The sequence below is a fragment of the Centrocercus urophasianus genome, unplaced genomic scaffold (assembly GCF_019232065.1).
Source record: "Centrocercus urophasianus isolate 14NV4802_14NV808 unplaced genomic scaffold, USGS_Curo_1.0 seq_28, whole genome shotgun sequence".
Taxonomy (NCBI): Eukaryota; Metazoa; Chordata; class Aves; order Galliformes; family Phasianidae; genus Centrocercus; species Centrocercus urophasianus.
In genome coordinates this window covers 9,517,603-9,535,416 of record NW_024884844.1, presented here as the reverse complement: position 1 = coordinate 9,535,416, position 17,814 = coordinate 9,517,603, and the positions used below count along the sequence as shown (strand labels likewise).

General features: G+C 38.6%; 1 protein-coding gene and 1 long non-coding RNA gene across 2 annotated transcripts in view; one reads left to right on the top strand and one right to left on the bottom strand.

Annotated features, from left to right (window-relative positions):
• The window catches only part of LOC122164880 (von Willebrand factor D and EGF domain-containing protein-like), a 165,864-nt gene that overhangs the window by 66,030 nt on the left and 82,020 nt on the right, over window positions 1–17,814 (top strand). Inside the window, exons 9-11 of the mRNA XM_042827324.1 lie at window positions 1,998–2,268; window positions 4,865–5,043; window positions 7,916–8,847. Coding sequence (XP_042683258.1) covers window positions 1,998–2,268; window positions 4,865–5,043; window positions 7,916–8,847 — 1,382 coding nt within the window. The remainder of the gene's footprint in view (window positions 1–1,997; window positions 2,269–4,864; window positions 5,044–7,915; window positions 8,848–17,814) is intronic.
• Window positions 3,513–11,148, bottom strand: LOC122164882. Its single transcript, XR_006170334.1, has 4 exons — window positions 11,044–11,148; window positions 6,761–6,943; window positions 5,141–5,337; window positions 3,513–4,203 (listed from the first exon to the last, which is right to left on the bottom strand). It is a non-coding gene; the product is annotated as an uncharacterized LOC122164882 (long non-coding RNA).

The following is a 17,814-nucleotide window of genomic DNA, read 5'->3' as shown; positions in this document are numbered from 1 at the left end:
ACATTATCGCAATTACAGTTGTATAAAAACCACAAAAGTTTACCTGATTACATTCAATTATCCATTTGTGTAATTCAAAGGCAGCTGAAAGCTCCAATTTAGACACCGTCACAAGTTTGTTATGTGCTGTACAATCTGTCATGACTTAACTGAAGGACTGTGACTTCCAATAGCGTTGGACTGGCTCCACTGTCAGTGCTTATTAAGCAGTAAATAACTCCCATTGCTGGAATGTATATGCTAATACAGTCTTATTTACCAGATATACCTGATTAATCTGGATGCAGCCATTTCAATGCATTATTTTCCATCAGCTTCTCTAAACATCTTCCTCCTAGGCTCTTCCTGTTGAAATGTCTGGTCAAAGGAAACTGAGAAAGGTGATCCTTGTTAAATTTCTGGCTTCCCAGTCTTTCCAGTGTAGAAGTCCAAATGCACTTGATTTTACAAGACTATCTTTTATGTTGCCCTTAATTCTAATCAGTCTTAGCAGCAGCATCTGCACAACGTACTTAGGATTTATGTACCTGATTAGAAAATAAGATGAGGCAAAACCATTCAATATCATATCATTTTACGGCCAACTTCACTAAGTTTTTCAAGATGAAGTATAATGTCAAATGTGGTTTCTTGCAGAGAAAAGCAGTTGGAGTTTAAATTCTTGCTGCATTTTCAGGTACATATTTTTCTATGGCTTTCATTCTAGAGAGAAATAAAATTCAGATATATGCATGTTAAACATTCTTTGTTCTTGAGCCAAAATACAACAAATTATTTTCTCATCTGTACAGAAAGCATTCACTGACTGAAAAATTATCGATGTTTTTATGACATAGCTTAAAAATAATCCTGTTATTCAGTTTAGCGGTTGATTTTTTTTTTAATGTTCAGTTTTACATTTTCGTTTTTACTGGAAAAAAACAAAAATGCTTATGACTTAGTTTCCATTATACTTATTTTCCTAAAAATGAAGTTTAAAACTAAGTGCAGTGCCTTAAAAGGAAGCAGAAGAACCTGCAGCTTTCACAGATGGCAGCTGTTGGCTTATGTGGAGAAATCTCCAACCACATATATAAAAAATACAGCCCCTATTTTCTTTACTTTTAAACATCACATGGCAATAAAGTAGAGTAACTGCCAAACGAGGTCACGGTATGAGGAAACAGAAGAACAAGGAGAGAGGGATGCTCTTGAAGGTCCTATTTTAGAAGTTGTATCAGACCTGCACAGAGGGGAAACACTTGCAAAATTGTTTTGCTCAGTTAGAGCAAGGAATTTCATAGAGAGAAGAATGAGAGGATTGTTCCACATCATGCAATACATTGGCTGACAATCCATTTAGAGAGGAAGCAATAGTTACAATGAAATTCTTGGGAGGGGAACCAAGTTTGTTTTCAAGGGCTTTCAGCTGTAGCTCCTCCTTCTCTCTCAAGGTGTTCAAGGCCAGGGTAGATGGAGCCCTGGGCACCCTGGTCTAGTATTAAATGTACAGGTTGGCAGCCCTGCATGTGGCAGGGGGGTTGGAGATTCGTGATCCTTGAGGTCCCTCCCAACCCAAGCCATTCTATGATTCTGTGATTCACATAAAATGCCCAGACACAGTCAGACTAGAAAAAGTTAGTAGTTAGTCGCATATGAGGTTATCTGTGCATTGATTTTTCTTTGAAGAATATTGTGCTGTACAGCATCCAGTTAGAACCAAAACATATTTTTAAAGTCCTGGGAGCAGGAATTTCTTCCCATTTGCTTTTTTCAATTGTTTATCCTTTTTATCCATGCCCGTTGCCATAGCAGCAGCTCACAGACAGCAACCAGGTTTTCTCAAGAATTCTTCTACACTCCCAATTAATAACAGCGACTGCATCATCTTGCTCATGGTACTGGAGAGATGCTTCCACGTCCAGGCCTTTCCAAGGCAGGTGCTGGAAAGGCTCGTACATCTGCTCCATGTGGATTCAATGAGTCTCTAAACCCTGGTTTTGTTTCTCCTTGTTTAGGCGTTACGATAACTATAAAATTGGCACCTTCCTTTTGTGCCAGAGCACGTCACGGGCATTCAAAGTGCACGTCCGTCAGTGGGACTGTGGGGGACACCACTCTGCTACTGCCTGCAACTGTGGGGTGGCTGCATGGGAAGGGAGCGACGTCGTCCGCCTGGATGCCTGCAATGGGCACTTTCGGGACAGCAGGCCGCAGCTCAGCATCCAAAGTACTGAGGCATCACCACAGGTCAAAATCCTAACGTCCTACGGAGGGAGAAAGATAACAGTACGTGGAGATTTGAGTACTCCCGTTGTTGTCGTTGTCAAAAACGTGAGTTAAATATTTCTGAATCATTAACGAAGCTGCTGCGAAAAGTATCCATCTGAAGCCATGAGAGCATCTGCAGCAAAATGTACGGGAAAATGAGACATGGGGAAGAAGCTGGTGGAAGCATTGGTTTAACCAACTGTAAAACAAACTAAACAAGGATTTCCAGAAATTTCTCAGAGATGCATCAGAGTGCCAGTATTGCTGCTTACCAAACTGCTCTTGGTTCGTTCATGCTAGGTACTACTGAACCCACAGTGCAAATTTTGTTTCAGAGCTTTACGATATAGACATTGAAGTAAGGTTCACAGGTAAAACAATGCGGTCTTAGACAAAGAGCAAGGCAATGTTAGCCGGATACAGACAGCACTCAAAAGCCATGAAAATGGGCAGCAAATGTGCAACATTTTCTATAATTTAAAGTATTTGCCTAAAAACCTTATCTGACCATAACAAATTTTGCATGATGCATTTTGCATCATTTCTTCACGCTAATCCAGTGAAATCACTGGAAGAATAAGAGTGGGCTGTACCAAGGGGTTTGGTGGGGAGAAGAGGGGGGAAATTACAGCCAGGAAGATAATTTTTATCCTAAAATTTTATCATCAAGATTTATTGCCAGGAGATATTTTGGGTGAAGATAGGTTCACAGCAGAGCCAGAACGCTGCCAGGGACTGCCTGTGTTTGGCTGTCCTAGCAATCTCTTGGAAAAGATCTTGATGAGGTAGTAATTGAAATTCTGTTAATTACAGAATAGAGAAAAAACAGAAAGCAAGCTGTCATTTCATTTTGCAACTGAATGCAATACAGTTACTGTTTTATTACTAGAATAATTGCAGCAAGAAACCCTATACTCATTTGCACCTCAGGTAAGTTTCACTGATTTCCTTTGTGTTTAAAATAAATTAGGACACCTCTGGTATTTAAATAGGAATGCTGCCCTGATCTGAATGGAATTGTAGACAACAAATATGGTCCCTGAGTTATCACCATGAGCAGTGTACCTCCATTTGCTTAGCATCACTCCTTTCTGCAGTGGTTTTCAGCAGCCCAACACCTTCTTCTCTTTAAACTGAGGTCTCAAAAAAATCTTCTTCAGAGTTCCTGCCAACAGTTTTAAATCCAGGTGGTTTAAGAAAACCTGGGCTGTGGTCAGCTCCTCCTGGCAGATGGCTTGCCTTGCCCAAGGGCAGCAGGAAAGGAAGGGCTATGGACTTCTCAAAATAAATCCACCTGGAAATACCCATTCACACAGCACAGAAGGTTGAAACAGCAGGTTTGACCTTAAGGATTTCATAGATGGCCTTGTGGGAGATGCTCATCCCAGCAGGAAAGCACATAACTCAAAGGTTTTTCAAAAGGAGGAAAACAAACACTGCCCAACACTATGTCAGCTGCAGTTGTTCTGCTCTATGTATTAAAACAACTGGCTCTTTAAGTTCCCTTGGAAAGCAAAACATACAGCCAAGGTCTCAAGCTCCACAAAAGTGTTCTCCTGGTTGAAAAGAGGGCTGAGAAGCTCAAATGAATAAGATTGTTATTTATTGCAGCCAAAATGTAAATCTGGGTTCCAGCACAGAAATACAAAGTTATTCACTTCTCGCAGATATTAGTAGGCTCGGTTTGGAAGAGAGTATAAAGGACCAAAAAAATACAGAAAAAAGCAATGGGCATTATTTGGCTGAATCAATTATTCTCAGCCAGGAGTGATTTAAAAAAACTAAGATATTTAGAAATCATTGTAGTGAGATGTTTCCAACCATTTAATGTGCTTTTCAAAATTAACTGGTAACATTTAATTGTGGATGAAAGTATTAAGGTTACTTATCCGGATAGAGAACTCCTCCTCCCACTCCCAGTATGGATCAATTTCACAATCGTTTTCTTCTTACCTAGTAAAACAAAGCAAGCAAACAAAAATACAATGCAGTTGAACAGATTTGTTCCTTTTTTTTCTTTTTAAATTTGTTTGGACCACCAATCTGAAAAATCCATTATCTGCACAGCTACTTCTTTGTCTTACCCTCACCATTTTTTTTTCTTTTAAAGGTCAGTATAAGCCTACCAGAAGTTCTTTAATGAGAAAATTGCTTTATCTACTTTAAAACACAATCATTTTCTGGGTAATCCAGCCTTGGAAAATGAAACGATTTTTCAGAGGGAAGAAAGCTGTTTTTCAATACTTGGCAGTTTATCTAAAAGAAATGATTTCCTGGCAAAGACACGAGGGTGGCCTATTGTCACGGAAGTCGCTTCAAAAATTATCTTGTAACCTACCAGTGGGAAAATCTCAAAGAATTTAATTATTGCTTTAAAAAGGAAGTCCTTATGCGGGTTTATGTTTGTGTAACACTGTCAGATGGTAGCAACATGAGAACTGAAAACAAGTTAAATAATAGCACAAATAAATAGTCGTTAATGCATCTAAGTGATCTTAAATAACCACCAGCATCACCAAGTTTCTGCCCTGAGATTTTCATTTATAGAAAGGGACACTTTTAATTGCATAAAAATGCTCAGTAGTGGCTTCACTGTTTTTTTCTGTCCCTTCAGATCCTATTCCCTTCAGGAGCGTTCGTTCGAGCCGATGTGAGCGAGTGGGGAATGGGCTTGACAGTGAGGATACCAAGCAGTGACTTCAACAGCACCAGAGGTTTGTGTGGCCTCTTTGATGGGATCGGTCACAACGACTTGAACAATGTGCCTGAAGAAGACTTCATAGAGGAGTGGAGGTACAAAGTGAGAAAGGATGACAGGCTGGGTGATGCCCTATAGCAGTTATTCCAAGGATGCTGATACACTTATTTCATTATGTACACCCCTAATTACCTGGAATAGAGATCAGCTTCATCAGACAAGGAAAGCCTGGAGGCCCATTATCATCCAAGCAGCATGGTGGCTGGTTTTTCAGTCAGCACAATGAGAATCAGCAGTTACCAAGGAGAAGTTTTATATTCACGAGTCATGTCAAGTTAACAGCTGTGTTAAGATCCCACTCAGCTGTTAAAAAAGGATGCAGTTCTCACCTGCAGTGGAAAATGTAGATAATTGACAATAGGGATTAATTAAGGGTTTGGTATTTCACTTGTTCTTTTATTCCTGAACACTAATTGCAATATGTGAGTATAGGTTAAATGTTACATTTTGACAGAGTGTGATAATATATGTACCATGCTAAAAGTTAATATCTACTCCACTGATGATGGTGGAGGTTCAAAAACCTTGAAATTCCTGAGAGAGATTGTCTGGAACCAAAATCAGGAGTCCACACTTTAATTCCATATTTTTGAACTCAAAACACTCCTAAAAGGTGTTTCCAAAACTGAATTTTTTTTTTTTTTGGCTGTGTATGTTTGCTTGTGAAGGGTGTTTTTCAAATAAGAAACAAATAAGGTGGATGTGGCCAGTTATGTTTACTTGTGAAGATATCTCAAGATCAGCTCGTGCTGTGATAGTCATTTCAATTCAACGTGGGAAGAACATGTGTGTGAAAACTTGGCACAGTTGGATCAAATCCTAACTGTAGTCTGATAGCTAGGTATGCAACTTAATGTTCCACTTAATCTGCGCATGGGAACTTAGCACACAATAAATGCAACAGATTTTAGACTCAGAAAATTTGCTCAGAAAATGAGCAAATACTTCAACCACATTCTAGATATATTCGACCAGCCTACATAGCACTACTTAGAAATCAACAGCCATCTCTAATGCTTTAAAATTGTGAGGATGAATCAGGCTTGCTTCTGGGATGGCAAAAGGACAAACAGTTTGGTGCAAGAATGACAAACTTCTTCCTACTTGAAGATAGGCTAACAAGCAGCTGTTCAAAACAAGTTTGTTGAAAGATCAGAAGCCAGAGCAGAGCATACAGGAAGTCACTTATAAAACAGCAAGGAACGCACTAGTGCTTGGCACATGTGATGGAAGGTACCTTCAGGAAAGGTATGGGAAACTGCAGCTATGTGAGAAGGGCAAGTGAGGCAATGAGTTTAATTTTGCAGTACTGCCAAAGATGGAGTCTCAAGGACTCTTCAGAGCCAGATTCAAAAACCAACTAAGCCAATGGAAAGGCTACTACTACATCCAGGAGAGACTAGATCGGTCTCTGATCCACCAACGGAGAAATGATGCAAAAAAAATACAGCCTGGAGGGTCACTGTACTGCTGCTGCTTTTAATTTCATTTTAAATGACACTAAGCACGCTATGTTTTCTGCAGCACCTGAAGCTAGGATGATTGCTCACCATCTGATAGCTCACTTTGTTCACTGGCTCCCTCCTTTCCCAAGCAGCTGAAAACAGATCTGTTTTAAACATTGTCTTTCCGATGCAATATTTAAACAATAAAATAATATCAGAGCCTCCCAGTCTCTAAGGAGCACGTGAACAAGGAAGAGACAAATTTTAAAACATATATGTTAAGTAGATAGAATATTTTTTTTCATACTTTCTGCAGTTAGTTATAGAGAAATCAGAAACACCACTATTCTCTTTGGCACTCTTCTCTATTAGCATCCAATTCGCCTTGAAATATTTGCTTTCATATCTTCCTTGGTTATGGGCAGGAAAAAGCAGCATTTCTTTAGTTATCTCATGCAGAAGTCCTTCCCAGCTTGCAGAAGTGTATTCCCTGTAAGAAAGCACAGGAGTTATCAGGGCCTCAAGCCTTTCCAAGGCATACATCCCCATCACATATGCCATCTTCAATATATATTGTCAAAACTGTATAAAGCCAAATCTGCTTTCCACAACAGTACCTAGGGTTTGTCTTACAATGTTGACAAATGCTTTCAACCTTCCTGAACCCTCTATATTTTGGCTGCAAGACAAAACTGATGCCAAAATAATTTACATTTTTGGTAATGTTTCAAATTTGTCTGGAAATAAAGTGCTGCCAACTATTGAGACAAGAAGCATATCTTTTTCTATGAAGCTTCACGATTTCCTCTTGCACTGCACAAATAAGATCACGAAATTTCCAGAGAAACTTCAATCACGGCTCTTTATTCAAACTGAACTCTCTAGAAGTTCATCCATCATTAAAGTGGTAGTAAATTTAAAAAAAAGGAGAAAAAAATCACCTTTCATTATATGATATACAAACCCTATGATCAAAAGAAAACTGCTTTGTATCAAAAGAAAAGCTCAAAGAAAGTGCCATTAGAGGTCAGAAATGAAGTATGCCAAGAAAAAAGAAAAAGACACAGAGATCCAACTCTTAGAGGAAATATTCTCCATTCCCCAAGCTATATCTGAGTCACACTCCAGACGAATCCAAAGTCTTATTTCATGTCTGATATGCAAAGGGCAACCTGTACCTTAGAAAAAGTCCTGCAAAGTGACATCCCACTATTAGGCACTGCTCCAGCAAAGCACTTAAGCATCTGTTACCAAAAAGTTCCAGTTTAGTGCTCAAAAATGTACAGAACAACTCAAGAAGGGCATAAAAAACTAAAGAAAACAAAGATTTAAGCATTTTCTTAAGTACTTTGTTAGACTGAATTTATATATTCTTGAACTTTGGGAAAGAAAGTTTATCTAGCAGTGTAGATCAATTTGTTGAAAGTTTCCTCCCTCTAATCTCGCTGTATTTTTAAACCAGAATACCTCCAGGGAAGAGTTTATTTGACAAAACTCCAGCATCTTCAGAGGGGAAGCAGAGGAAAAATTACTGCAGATGCCAGGAGAGCACAAAGTCCATGCCCTTGCTAAAGACGCTGAATGCCTTTCAGATGCAATCTCCTGGTTGTCATTATGATAATGTGGATTACACTTTTGCAATTCCATATCTGGATGTTACATCAGAGTTTGTCACTCACTCAGGCAAAGAGTTTGCTTCAAGAGATGATGAGGAACGGTCGCCCAAGTCTTTTGATCAAAGATCTCTCCCTAAATCAGCCAAAAAGCGAGGTAGCCATGAGGAGCGATTAAAACCCTTCTTACATCATGCTTCCATGAAAAACAACAGTTCCCTTAACTTTACCAAGCCAACAGAACAACTGCAGAGACCAAAAAGACAAGAAAACTACTTTGAATACTTAGCCCTTCATCCGTTGCATAGCCCAAGCCAGACAGACACGGAAAGCTTTGCCTATTTTTTCCCAGAGGATTATTTTGAAGGGATTCGGATAAAACTCCCACTGGGATGGCCCACTCCCAGCGGCCTAACCTCTGCCAAAGCTCAGCAGATTTGCCACCAAATTCTTGCAAATTCCACCATTGGCTTAGTGTGTAAGGCTCTGCTGGGAAAACTGATAGATGAGGCCATCAATATATGCATGTTAGATCTGCAGCTCAAGGATGATGTGGCCTGGGTAAGGGCACTGATAGCGCTTTTGGAAAATGAGTGTGAAAGACGAGTGCTGAGGCACAGAGGTGAAGTGTTTCATGTTGGAAGCCAGCCAACTTCTACCCAGGAGGAAATCCTTACCATTCTCCGCTGTCCTGCTTTCTGTAATGGCAATGGACAATGTACAGACCTGGGCTGCCAATGCTTTGAAGACCACAGCTCTTATGATTGTAGCACTGCCAGAAGTAAGTAAAAAATTCTGTTTGTTCCTACCCTAGCCATCTTTCCATGGTATTAGAGTTATTAGGTAGAACATCTGCACAGAGTTGTTTGTTCTTCAAACGGTGCTACCAGTGAGATATTTGATGAATTAGTAAGCAGTTTTTGACCTTGAAGAGCTGATCAAAACATGTGGTTGGCTGGTCCTTTGCTTTTTCGCCTCAGTAACTTTTTAAAAATGGATTTTACAAGTCCCTTAGCAAATTGGTTTTGCAGAAGTGATTTTCTTTACATCTGATCTATCACCAGCGTGCTGACAAGCAAGTTTCTGACAAAAAGAGGGTCCTGTTCACCTTGCGGTCAATATTCATGTTAACACTGTACAGATACATTTTTTTTTTCTTCCCTGATCAACAAAGAATAAAATGTGAAAATAATTTTATACAATGTATTAGTTAAAAGAAAATAAAATTACATGACAGAATGAACAAGTAAAATGGCCAAAGCCATAAAATAACCACAGAACCTATCTGTAGGTACTCTATCTGAACCTATAGACCCGATTAAGCAAATATTTTTGAATCACCTGACCATCACACAGGTGACTATCCTACTAGATTTGTTTCTCCTTTACTGTACAGCCCCTCAGTGGATAAACCTAAGTCCAGTGTGAGAACTGATGGCACTCGAAACTTAGCACACGTATAAATGCCAGCATTTCTTTCAAAAGGCAAGCCTTGCCTCAGCAAACCCCATCAGCTTATGCTCAAAGTCACAAAGGCTCGGCCACGCAGTCAGGTTCCTGCAGCTTAAGGAGAATTCTGTAGCTAAGCTGAAATAACAAGGTATGCTCCTTCATCCATCCCAAATGTGAAGGAAAGCCTTTTGCTCTGTTGCTGAGCCTACTGGACATTATCCTGTTTTTAGGATAGTGAAAGCTTCTATCTAAGGTCTGTACCTATAAGCCATAGCAATATCTCAGACCTGTAGCTCAGCAGCACATCTGATGCTCCCAAGACACTTACTAGCTGGGACAGGATTATCCATATTCTTCACAATAAACACGTCTTCATTGCGCTGATTTAAGTGGCTTTTTGTTAATGGCATTTGCTTCTTGTTAATGGCAAACTAAAATTTATAGAATCATTTCCTACCTTTCCTAAACTTCTGAAGAATTCATTCTCATTCACATAGAGAATTGACACCAGTGACTGAAAAGCAGTCTGAGCAATTTTGCAATAATTATTCTATATATAATTCAATGTTTAACTTCATTCTCTGTGATACAGTCAGGGGAGGGGAATTGCTTAGAGCAGATGTTTAAATTTTATTTTGCTTTCCTATGGTTGAAGTACTTAAGATTAAAGGAAAATAACTTCAGTATGACCTTTCAACCAAAAGCTAATGGCACCTTGTCTTCTTGCTGCCTCATCAACTATGAACAAGGGCAAAGCCCAGAACATACCCTGGTACTGCACTGGGAGGAGAGCATTGCTCGAGTTCTCTTCTCCCAGCCTCCACTTTGTTCAGTGCTGAGTGAGAACTGTCCTAAGGATACTGAAGTTTGTCACTGCATTCTCAGAGCAGCCTCAGGCTAAGCCAGGCAATAGGGTGTGCTCTCTCACACCCTGCAGAGACCCCAGACTGTAACCCCACAGCTGCCTCATTTGGACTCTATGCCCAGTTAGCACTTCACTGCAGCATAACTCATGTGAGGACAGCTTTGAGATTTAACACAGGCTCTACAAAAGGCACTTCTCCCAACTCATTCACCAGGTCAAAGAGTGGTAAAATGATCCATGCCTGTTGCACGTTATGTCTTAATGCCACCTCCCCGAAGCTCACACTGAGTAGCAGTGCACATTACACCTAAGAACCTGTGTTTTTTAACTAATAGCTTGAAATATTTTCTGTAGATATAAAGTTTAAGTACAAATATTATTTTTCATTTGAGAAAACCTGCAAAACACATTCATAATTACAGCCCAAGATGAGAAGAATGGTTTCTAGCTAAGTAAAGGGAGCACAGAAGGGAAAGCATTAAATACAAAGGTAGTAGAAATTGCCATGTTGTGACACCACTATTTATTTTTTATTTTATTTTATTTTTCTCTTGTGGGAAAGGTAGGGGCATGGCTTTTCAATGTGCAGGCATGTCTTCCCAAGGGTGCCCCTGACCTGGGGAACAATTCCCATTCAATTTTCTTTTTCCCCCACCATACCAGTGAGATGATATAGTGCCTTCTCATCAACAGCTGTCCGTCCCATAGAGGTAAGGCAGAAATCACTTGTGCTCTACTCTACATCCTGGGTATGCTGGAAACTTACACATCTGTGCAGAACATAAAACAAAAACAGAAATCAAAATGTCACAACAGGTTAGTGGAATTCACTTCAACAGCTAAAATCTTCTCTGCCAAATATAGATATATTTTTTTTCCTATTTGTAATCCATCCGCCAGCTTGTAAAGAGTAAAGCCCAGACCATTACAGCACATTTCATGACAGACCCCATAGCCCATGGAAACCCCTGAGCTGTTTTAAACATGAAAATAAGGATCTCAAAGAGGAAATGCTGGTACTCAAGCATTCATGTAGACAATAAAACTACTTAGCAATTCCACATCCTAAAGAAAATATCTGTTCAAGATATTTATCCAAAATATTTTACAGGGCTTCTCATTAAAATGGGAGAAATGGGATTTAAAAGCAGCTCTTTAACTAAATGCAGCTTTCATTTAATTTTATATCTTTTTCCCATGAAGCACTGAAAAAAAATTGGGAACATTTTTGATCATTTGGTAAAAAAAAGAATCTTCCCAGAGCACATCACCCAAAGAGTCCTCAGTTTTTCCAAATGACAGATGAGTGGAAGGCAGTGTAAATTTCCCTTAATGCCAGTGGTAACAATATGGAGATTGTCAATTGTTAGTCCCATTACATGGAAGGGCAGCCAGAAGTCAAAGTTTTAGAGTCTGGAACCAGAGTTGATTTACTCCTTTAACTTAGAGGCACTGGAACAGGTTGCCCAGAGAGATGGTGGATGCTCCATCCTTAAAGACATGCAAGGTCAGGCTGGATGAGGCTCTGAGCAACCTGTTGAGCTCTGGGGTCCCTGTTCACTGCAGGGGAGTTGAACCAGATGGCCTTCAAAGGTCCCTTTCAACTCAAATGATTCTATGATTCTATGAAGTTTGTTCCAATATTGACTATGGAGAAGGAAGAGTGCTGTGATGGCATAGAGTGAAGCAATGTGATGTATTATAGTGAGCTCCAAGCACTGCAGTCTGTTTATGGATTCATTTCTGAGTGACCCCGAATAGATTTTCTCCATTCCTCTATTTAACAATACAGGAGCCATGTACCTGTAAAAGTACTGGATCTTGGAAACACAATGTAAAGGAAACCTACACATCCAGACAGAGGTCAGATGTCTGACAAGGAGAAATAAAATTTGAGTTCTGGCACTTCAATCACCTAGACATCATAATGGTTAGGAAAGGTCAGCTAGCTAATTCAGTACAGACAAACAAGATATAAGTACCAGTGTGAGCTTCACCTTTAGCTGTTCTTGATTTCAGAGTTTTATTGGCAATGTTCTTTTAAGATATCTGCTCCTTTTTACATTTCACAGGCAGCAATGTACTGCTCAAACAGCATATGATGTAACATCTATTTGCAAGCAAAAGTACTGCAGTACAGCAGAATAATGATGTGCTTCTTAAATAACAGTTCAGAAGATTGGATATCCTCAGAGTCCTGCTGATGTCACTAAAGCCAGGATTTCACACCAGAAAATGCTATTAGAGATGAAAAACTAAGATTTATCTCAGAAATAAAGCTGCATCTTCTAATGGGAACAGCCTGAGCTCCCTGACTGGCAGCTCACACAGCCTGACCCATCCACTGAGCATGGGCAGCCCTCACAGAGCAGGCACAAGCAGGATAAGCCTTTGGGTTTTTTTGCTAATAAGCACAGGTTGTGTAGGAAGGCAAGAAAAGGAGTGGAAATTAAAAACTGATTTAGGGTTCTGCAGGACATTTGAAACTGCTGCCTCTCTCGATTTCTATAAAAGAAATCCAAGTCTTGAATATGACAGAATGTCTTTTTATATGGTCTAAGTTTAAATGAATGTATTTTAAAAAGAAAGAAACAAAAAAAAAACAAGTTTGTTTTTGGACATGTTAAGGTTTAAATTCCACTGCTAGGAAAAAGTTACTTTCCTACATTACAGGAGTAATGAAGGAGAAGGCAACTCCTTTTCTTGGCCATATATTTTCTCATTAGCTCCAAAACAAATCTCCGTCTAATTTTCTCTGGCTGAAATTTTATATGTGAATTAAAACTCCCCCAAGATCAAGGAGGCCATCAATATAATTCAAGTATCTTTTCCAAGGTCACCCCATCTCAGCTGCATTACCAATTCATGACAATGCGTTCTGCCACTGGTTTTGACCAGCACAACATACACACACACACACACACACACACACACTAAAAACTAAGATGGCCACGCGGTATTTTTAGGGATCAGAATACAAATTGTAACATATTCGGAATAATTTAAAAGGAAAAAAAAAAAAAAAAAAAAGGATAAAGAGGGAAGATGCAAAGCATGGCTTGCAGGCAGCCGTACTTCCTCACTCCGCCTGCCTCCAGCAGGAGCGGTCCAGGTGGCCAGAGCTATAATTATCCTCCCATGAAAACTGCAATTTGGAGTTGAAAGGCACCTCTGAAATTTGGCATTGCTCCAGAAGCTCAGACTTTCTTAACGTTGCTTAACATTTCATAAACCTCCCTCCCTTCCCCCCCCCCCCCAACACCTGTATAAGGTGCTTAAAATGTCGTTACCACCTGTAATTAAACGCAGAATCCAATTACTGCGTATAGCAAATCAGGTTGGTGCTTACCGTTTGTATATATTGACCATGTTGATTATAAAAAAAAAAATAAAAAATTCAGGACTACTAAAGCACACTTAGAGGAATGTAATATGCAGATTGTATGAAGCTCTAAAGAGCAATTACAAGATAAAAGGTAATGAGGAATAATAAGGACAAATTAGTTTCAGTGAAGTAATGACACTTGAAGTTTAAATTTCTATGTGGAAAGTTCTCGAAAAAAATATAGCCAGCAAAGAGAAATAATGAGCAAAAAGGACAGTGAGAAGATTGAAAGTTAACACTTACCTCACACACTTACAGATAGAAAATCTTCACATCACAATATGTGTCTGCCCATTTGGATATTGTTACTAATAAACTCTGTGAATCCCAAGTGCATTTTCAGGGCTGTGAACCACAGCTGTACAGGTCCCTTGAACCCATCCACAACAGTGGGATGTATAGACCTATCTTAATTTATAGGCCTATTTATTTAGCAATTTATCATATTGCTTTCAGTCAAGTCCTCTTCATATGTTGTAATTAAAACACTATTTTAAAATAAAACTATATTGAGTAACAGTGCTGGGTCAGCTGTTACAAGCCAGAGGCAGAGATTTAGAATCACTGAATCATAAAGGCTGGGAAAAGCCTCTAAGTTCACCAAGACCAACCCATCCCCACATGGCCACTGGCCAAGTCCCTCAGTGCCACATCCACACATTTCTTGAACACTTTCAGGTTCATGAGATAAGTACTGGATAAATCTCATGGTTTATACAATTACATTTGATTTTAAAGCTTAATTCCTGTTCTTAAAGATGAAACGTGAAGGAGCCATTTAAAGGTTTAAATTGTTTTGAGATCCTGAGGTGAAAGGGGTAGTGGATTTCAGTTGTCTAAGTCAAGCATCTGCTCTTCAGATTTTGTGTTCGAACATATTGACTTTGTAATAAATATTTTTCCTACTTCTATCAGTTCAGTGGTCTTTACACTCCAGATCGTGGTGCCATTATGGTTATTTAAGAGCCGTTAGTCTGTCAAGTAAATGGCTTCTCCTCAGCTCATATAATGCATGCTTTGCTGGCATGATACTTCACAGTAGCACAGGAGGAGTCATTAGGGTGTACTGGGTCAATAGAAGCTTGTTGTGCATAAATTAGTCTATACAAAGTATAGAACGCTTACCAGACTCTTCAACAAAAAACAGTTAATTCCTTAAATCAGTAGGAAGTCTACAAAGAAACACAGTACTCAGCAGTGTAGAGGTGGTAACCTCTGCTGCCAGCCTGCAGTGCTGGTATGACATACCTTCAGTGAAAAACCAAACCATTTATATCCCCATAAGTGCTTCAGAAATAGACAAATGCTTGAAATAATGGAATTTCTGTCTGATCCTCTCCACAGGAATTGATTGCTTTATAAAATCTGTAGATTAGTAAATAAGCAAATATATACCACCAAGCTTTTGGCTGATTGGGCAAACCCCCTCACATGGTACTGAAAAAGCAATGCACTGTGACAAATACTTGTCACAAAAAATAGATTTGTCACTTGTCTCAAAATTAGATTTCAGAAGTTGTATTAAAAATGGCTGTGGAAGCAGTGAGCACCACAGTGCTGCTATTAAACTTTTCTGGCCAAAAGCAAGTATTATTACTAAAAAAAAGATGAAATTATTAAATCGGCATCATTCTTTAAATTTTTTTTTTTCTGTCAATTAAGAAGTCATTGGGCTTAATTTTCCTCTTCATTGCAAGAATTACACTGACTTTAGTGGATACAGTATTAGCAATGTCACCATCACTATTACTTTACCTTTTCAAGGAAAAACTAGGTCTCTTTACCAAAGTTCCTTTCTTTTCTCTTTTTGCTCATATTGATTAGTGCCTTTTTTTTTTCTACAGTTCTGAGTTTCTCATCTATCTCACTGAGGGAGGATGTCTAAAAATTTCCTGTACCCATGCTGCCCACGTTCCCTTGAATGTGTACTTGTTTATTTGACAACTGCTGGACAGTAAATGAGGCAGTGTTATTAGATTACAGTTTGGAAACTAACTCAACTGTTTCTATCAAATACATTTCAGTAATAATGTCTGTAAGGCATGGAATACTTCATGCAGATCTCTATATGCCGCAGCCACAAAAATACTGTTTAATACACTGCTTCAATTTCACTGGGACCATGTTCTTTACTTAGAGCTTAATGACATTATGAATTTATTCTTACATTCTTCAGGATGACATTAGAGAAATGAAGGAATTTTCACAGAGATATCAATACTATCCCAAAGAGATTATATGCAACTTGAATATGAAAACCTTAATTTTGAGAGATACTATCTGCTCTTAATAACCAACTCTTTCCTCAGCTTACCAGATCATCCTGGAAAAATAGTTTAAAGAATAAATATGAAAACGCATAGTAAGTAATATTATTGGCTTCAATTATTCAGCTTTTTCCCTGTTAAACCAATTTATAAGGGAAATTTAAAATACATATATTTTTAAATGGTTATTTAGAAATGTTGCATTTCATCCACCAAGACATCTACACAGAAGTGGGCCTCATCTGCATGAGTTAACTACTACTGCTACTAAGCTATTTTCAAATAAGTTAGCTGATAATTTAACTAGTAACACCTTAATTATTGCTAATGACAGCATCTTAGATGAATGAAATTATTTGATTTGATCAATTTTGACCTCAAAAATTTACTCAAATATATTCTTTTCAGGATAAAAACAAAGGCAACATCAGTGGTTGTTATTATAAACACATAATGAGTAAATACCATGAAATTGAGATTATCTGCTCTGAAATTTTCAAACATTATCCTTCGAATTTAAGATCTACCTGTTTTTGAAAATACTGTTGTCATGCTTTTAGAATTATTGACTCCAACCACAAGATGCTGGTAGGACATAGTAATATAAAAATTTTACAGTTTAACAAATACAAAATTTACAAAACAAACAATTAAAAAAAGAAAAGTGACCCTTGGCTAATCTACTGCTGACATCCTCTAATTTATGCCATCTTTTATATGGATGGAGACAGACTTTTCTCTGTTGTAGAAAACATATTTCTGCCTAGAATTTTCTGAGTGGTTCTCAGAGACTGACAGGCTTCACGTCAGTTGTGAGGATTTTTTCTTCTTTTCATAGCAATTTTATTTTTTGATAGATCAGACACACTATAGACATCGGAAAAGACAAACATCAATACCAGCCTTAATCTACAGGTTTAAGTCCCAGTTCTTTCCACTCAAAGCACAGACCTGGCTGAGCTGTAAGAGTGCTATTAGCCTGATAGTTACAAAGTCAATAGAAACTAAGTTTTAAAAGGATACCAAATCCTCATGATAAGGGACATGAAAGGTTGCATGCTTAGTGATCCATACCGTTTCCTGCAAATCAGATCACGGAGATTAGTTTCTTCTGGTGATTAATTTATTTGCTTTAATGCAAAGCAGCAAGAGAGGTTCAGAAAAACATAGTTAAACAAAGCCATTTTCTGAAGTACATAGAATTAAATGCTGGAAAAGTTTACAAAATTACAGATCTGATTTAAACTGACCCAAGCCAGACAATCCAGATGCATATGTATAACTTCTTTAAACCATGCTGTTTGCAGGCACTGCAGGAAAATTCAGTCTTAAATCTTGTTAAAAACAAAACAAAACAAAAAGCTCGGAACAAACAACAACCTCCTTCCTCAATACACACACTCAAGCACAACAGGCAACAAACTCAAGACAATTTATGAGCAATAGAATTAAAACTTACTAAATGTTTACAGGTCCAATCTAAATTGATCAAAGGCAAAAACCAAGTGTAAACCTAGAACTTCTTTATATCGTGCTTTATCTTCTATAAGTCTATCCAGAGTCTATTCTAGAATCTATCACTATATAGAATCATACAATTGTTTGAGTTGGAAGGGTCCTCTGAAGGCCATCTTATCCAACTCCCCTGCAGTGAACAGGAGCATCTACAGCTTGATCAGGTGCTCAGAGCCCCATCCAGCCTGACCTTGAGTGTCTGCAGGGTTAGGGCATCCACTACCTCTCTGAACAACTGGTGCCAGTGCCTCACTATTCTTATCG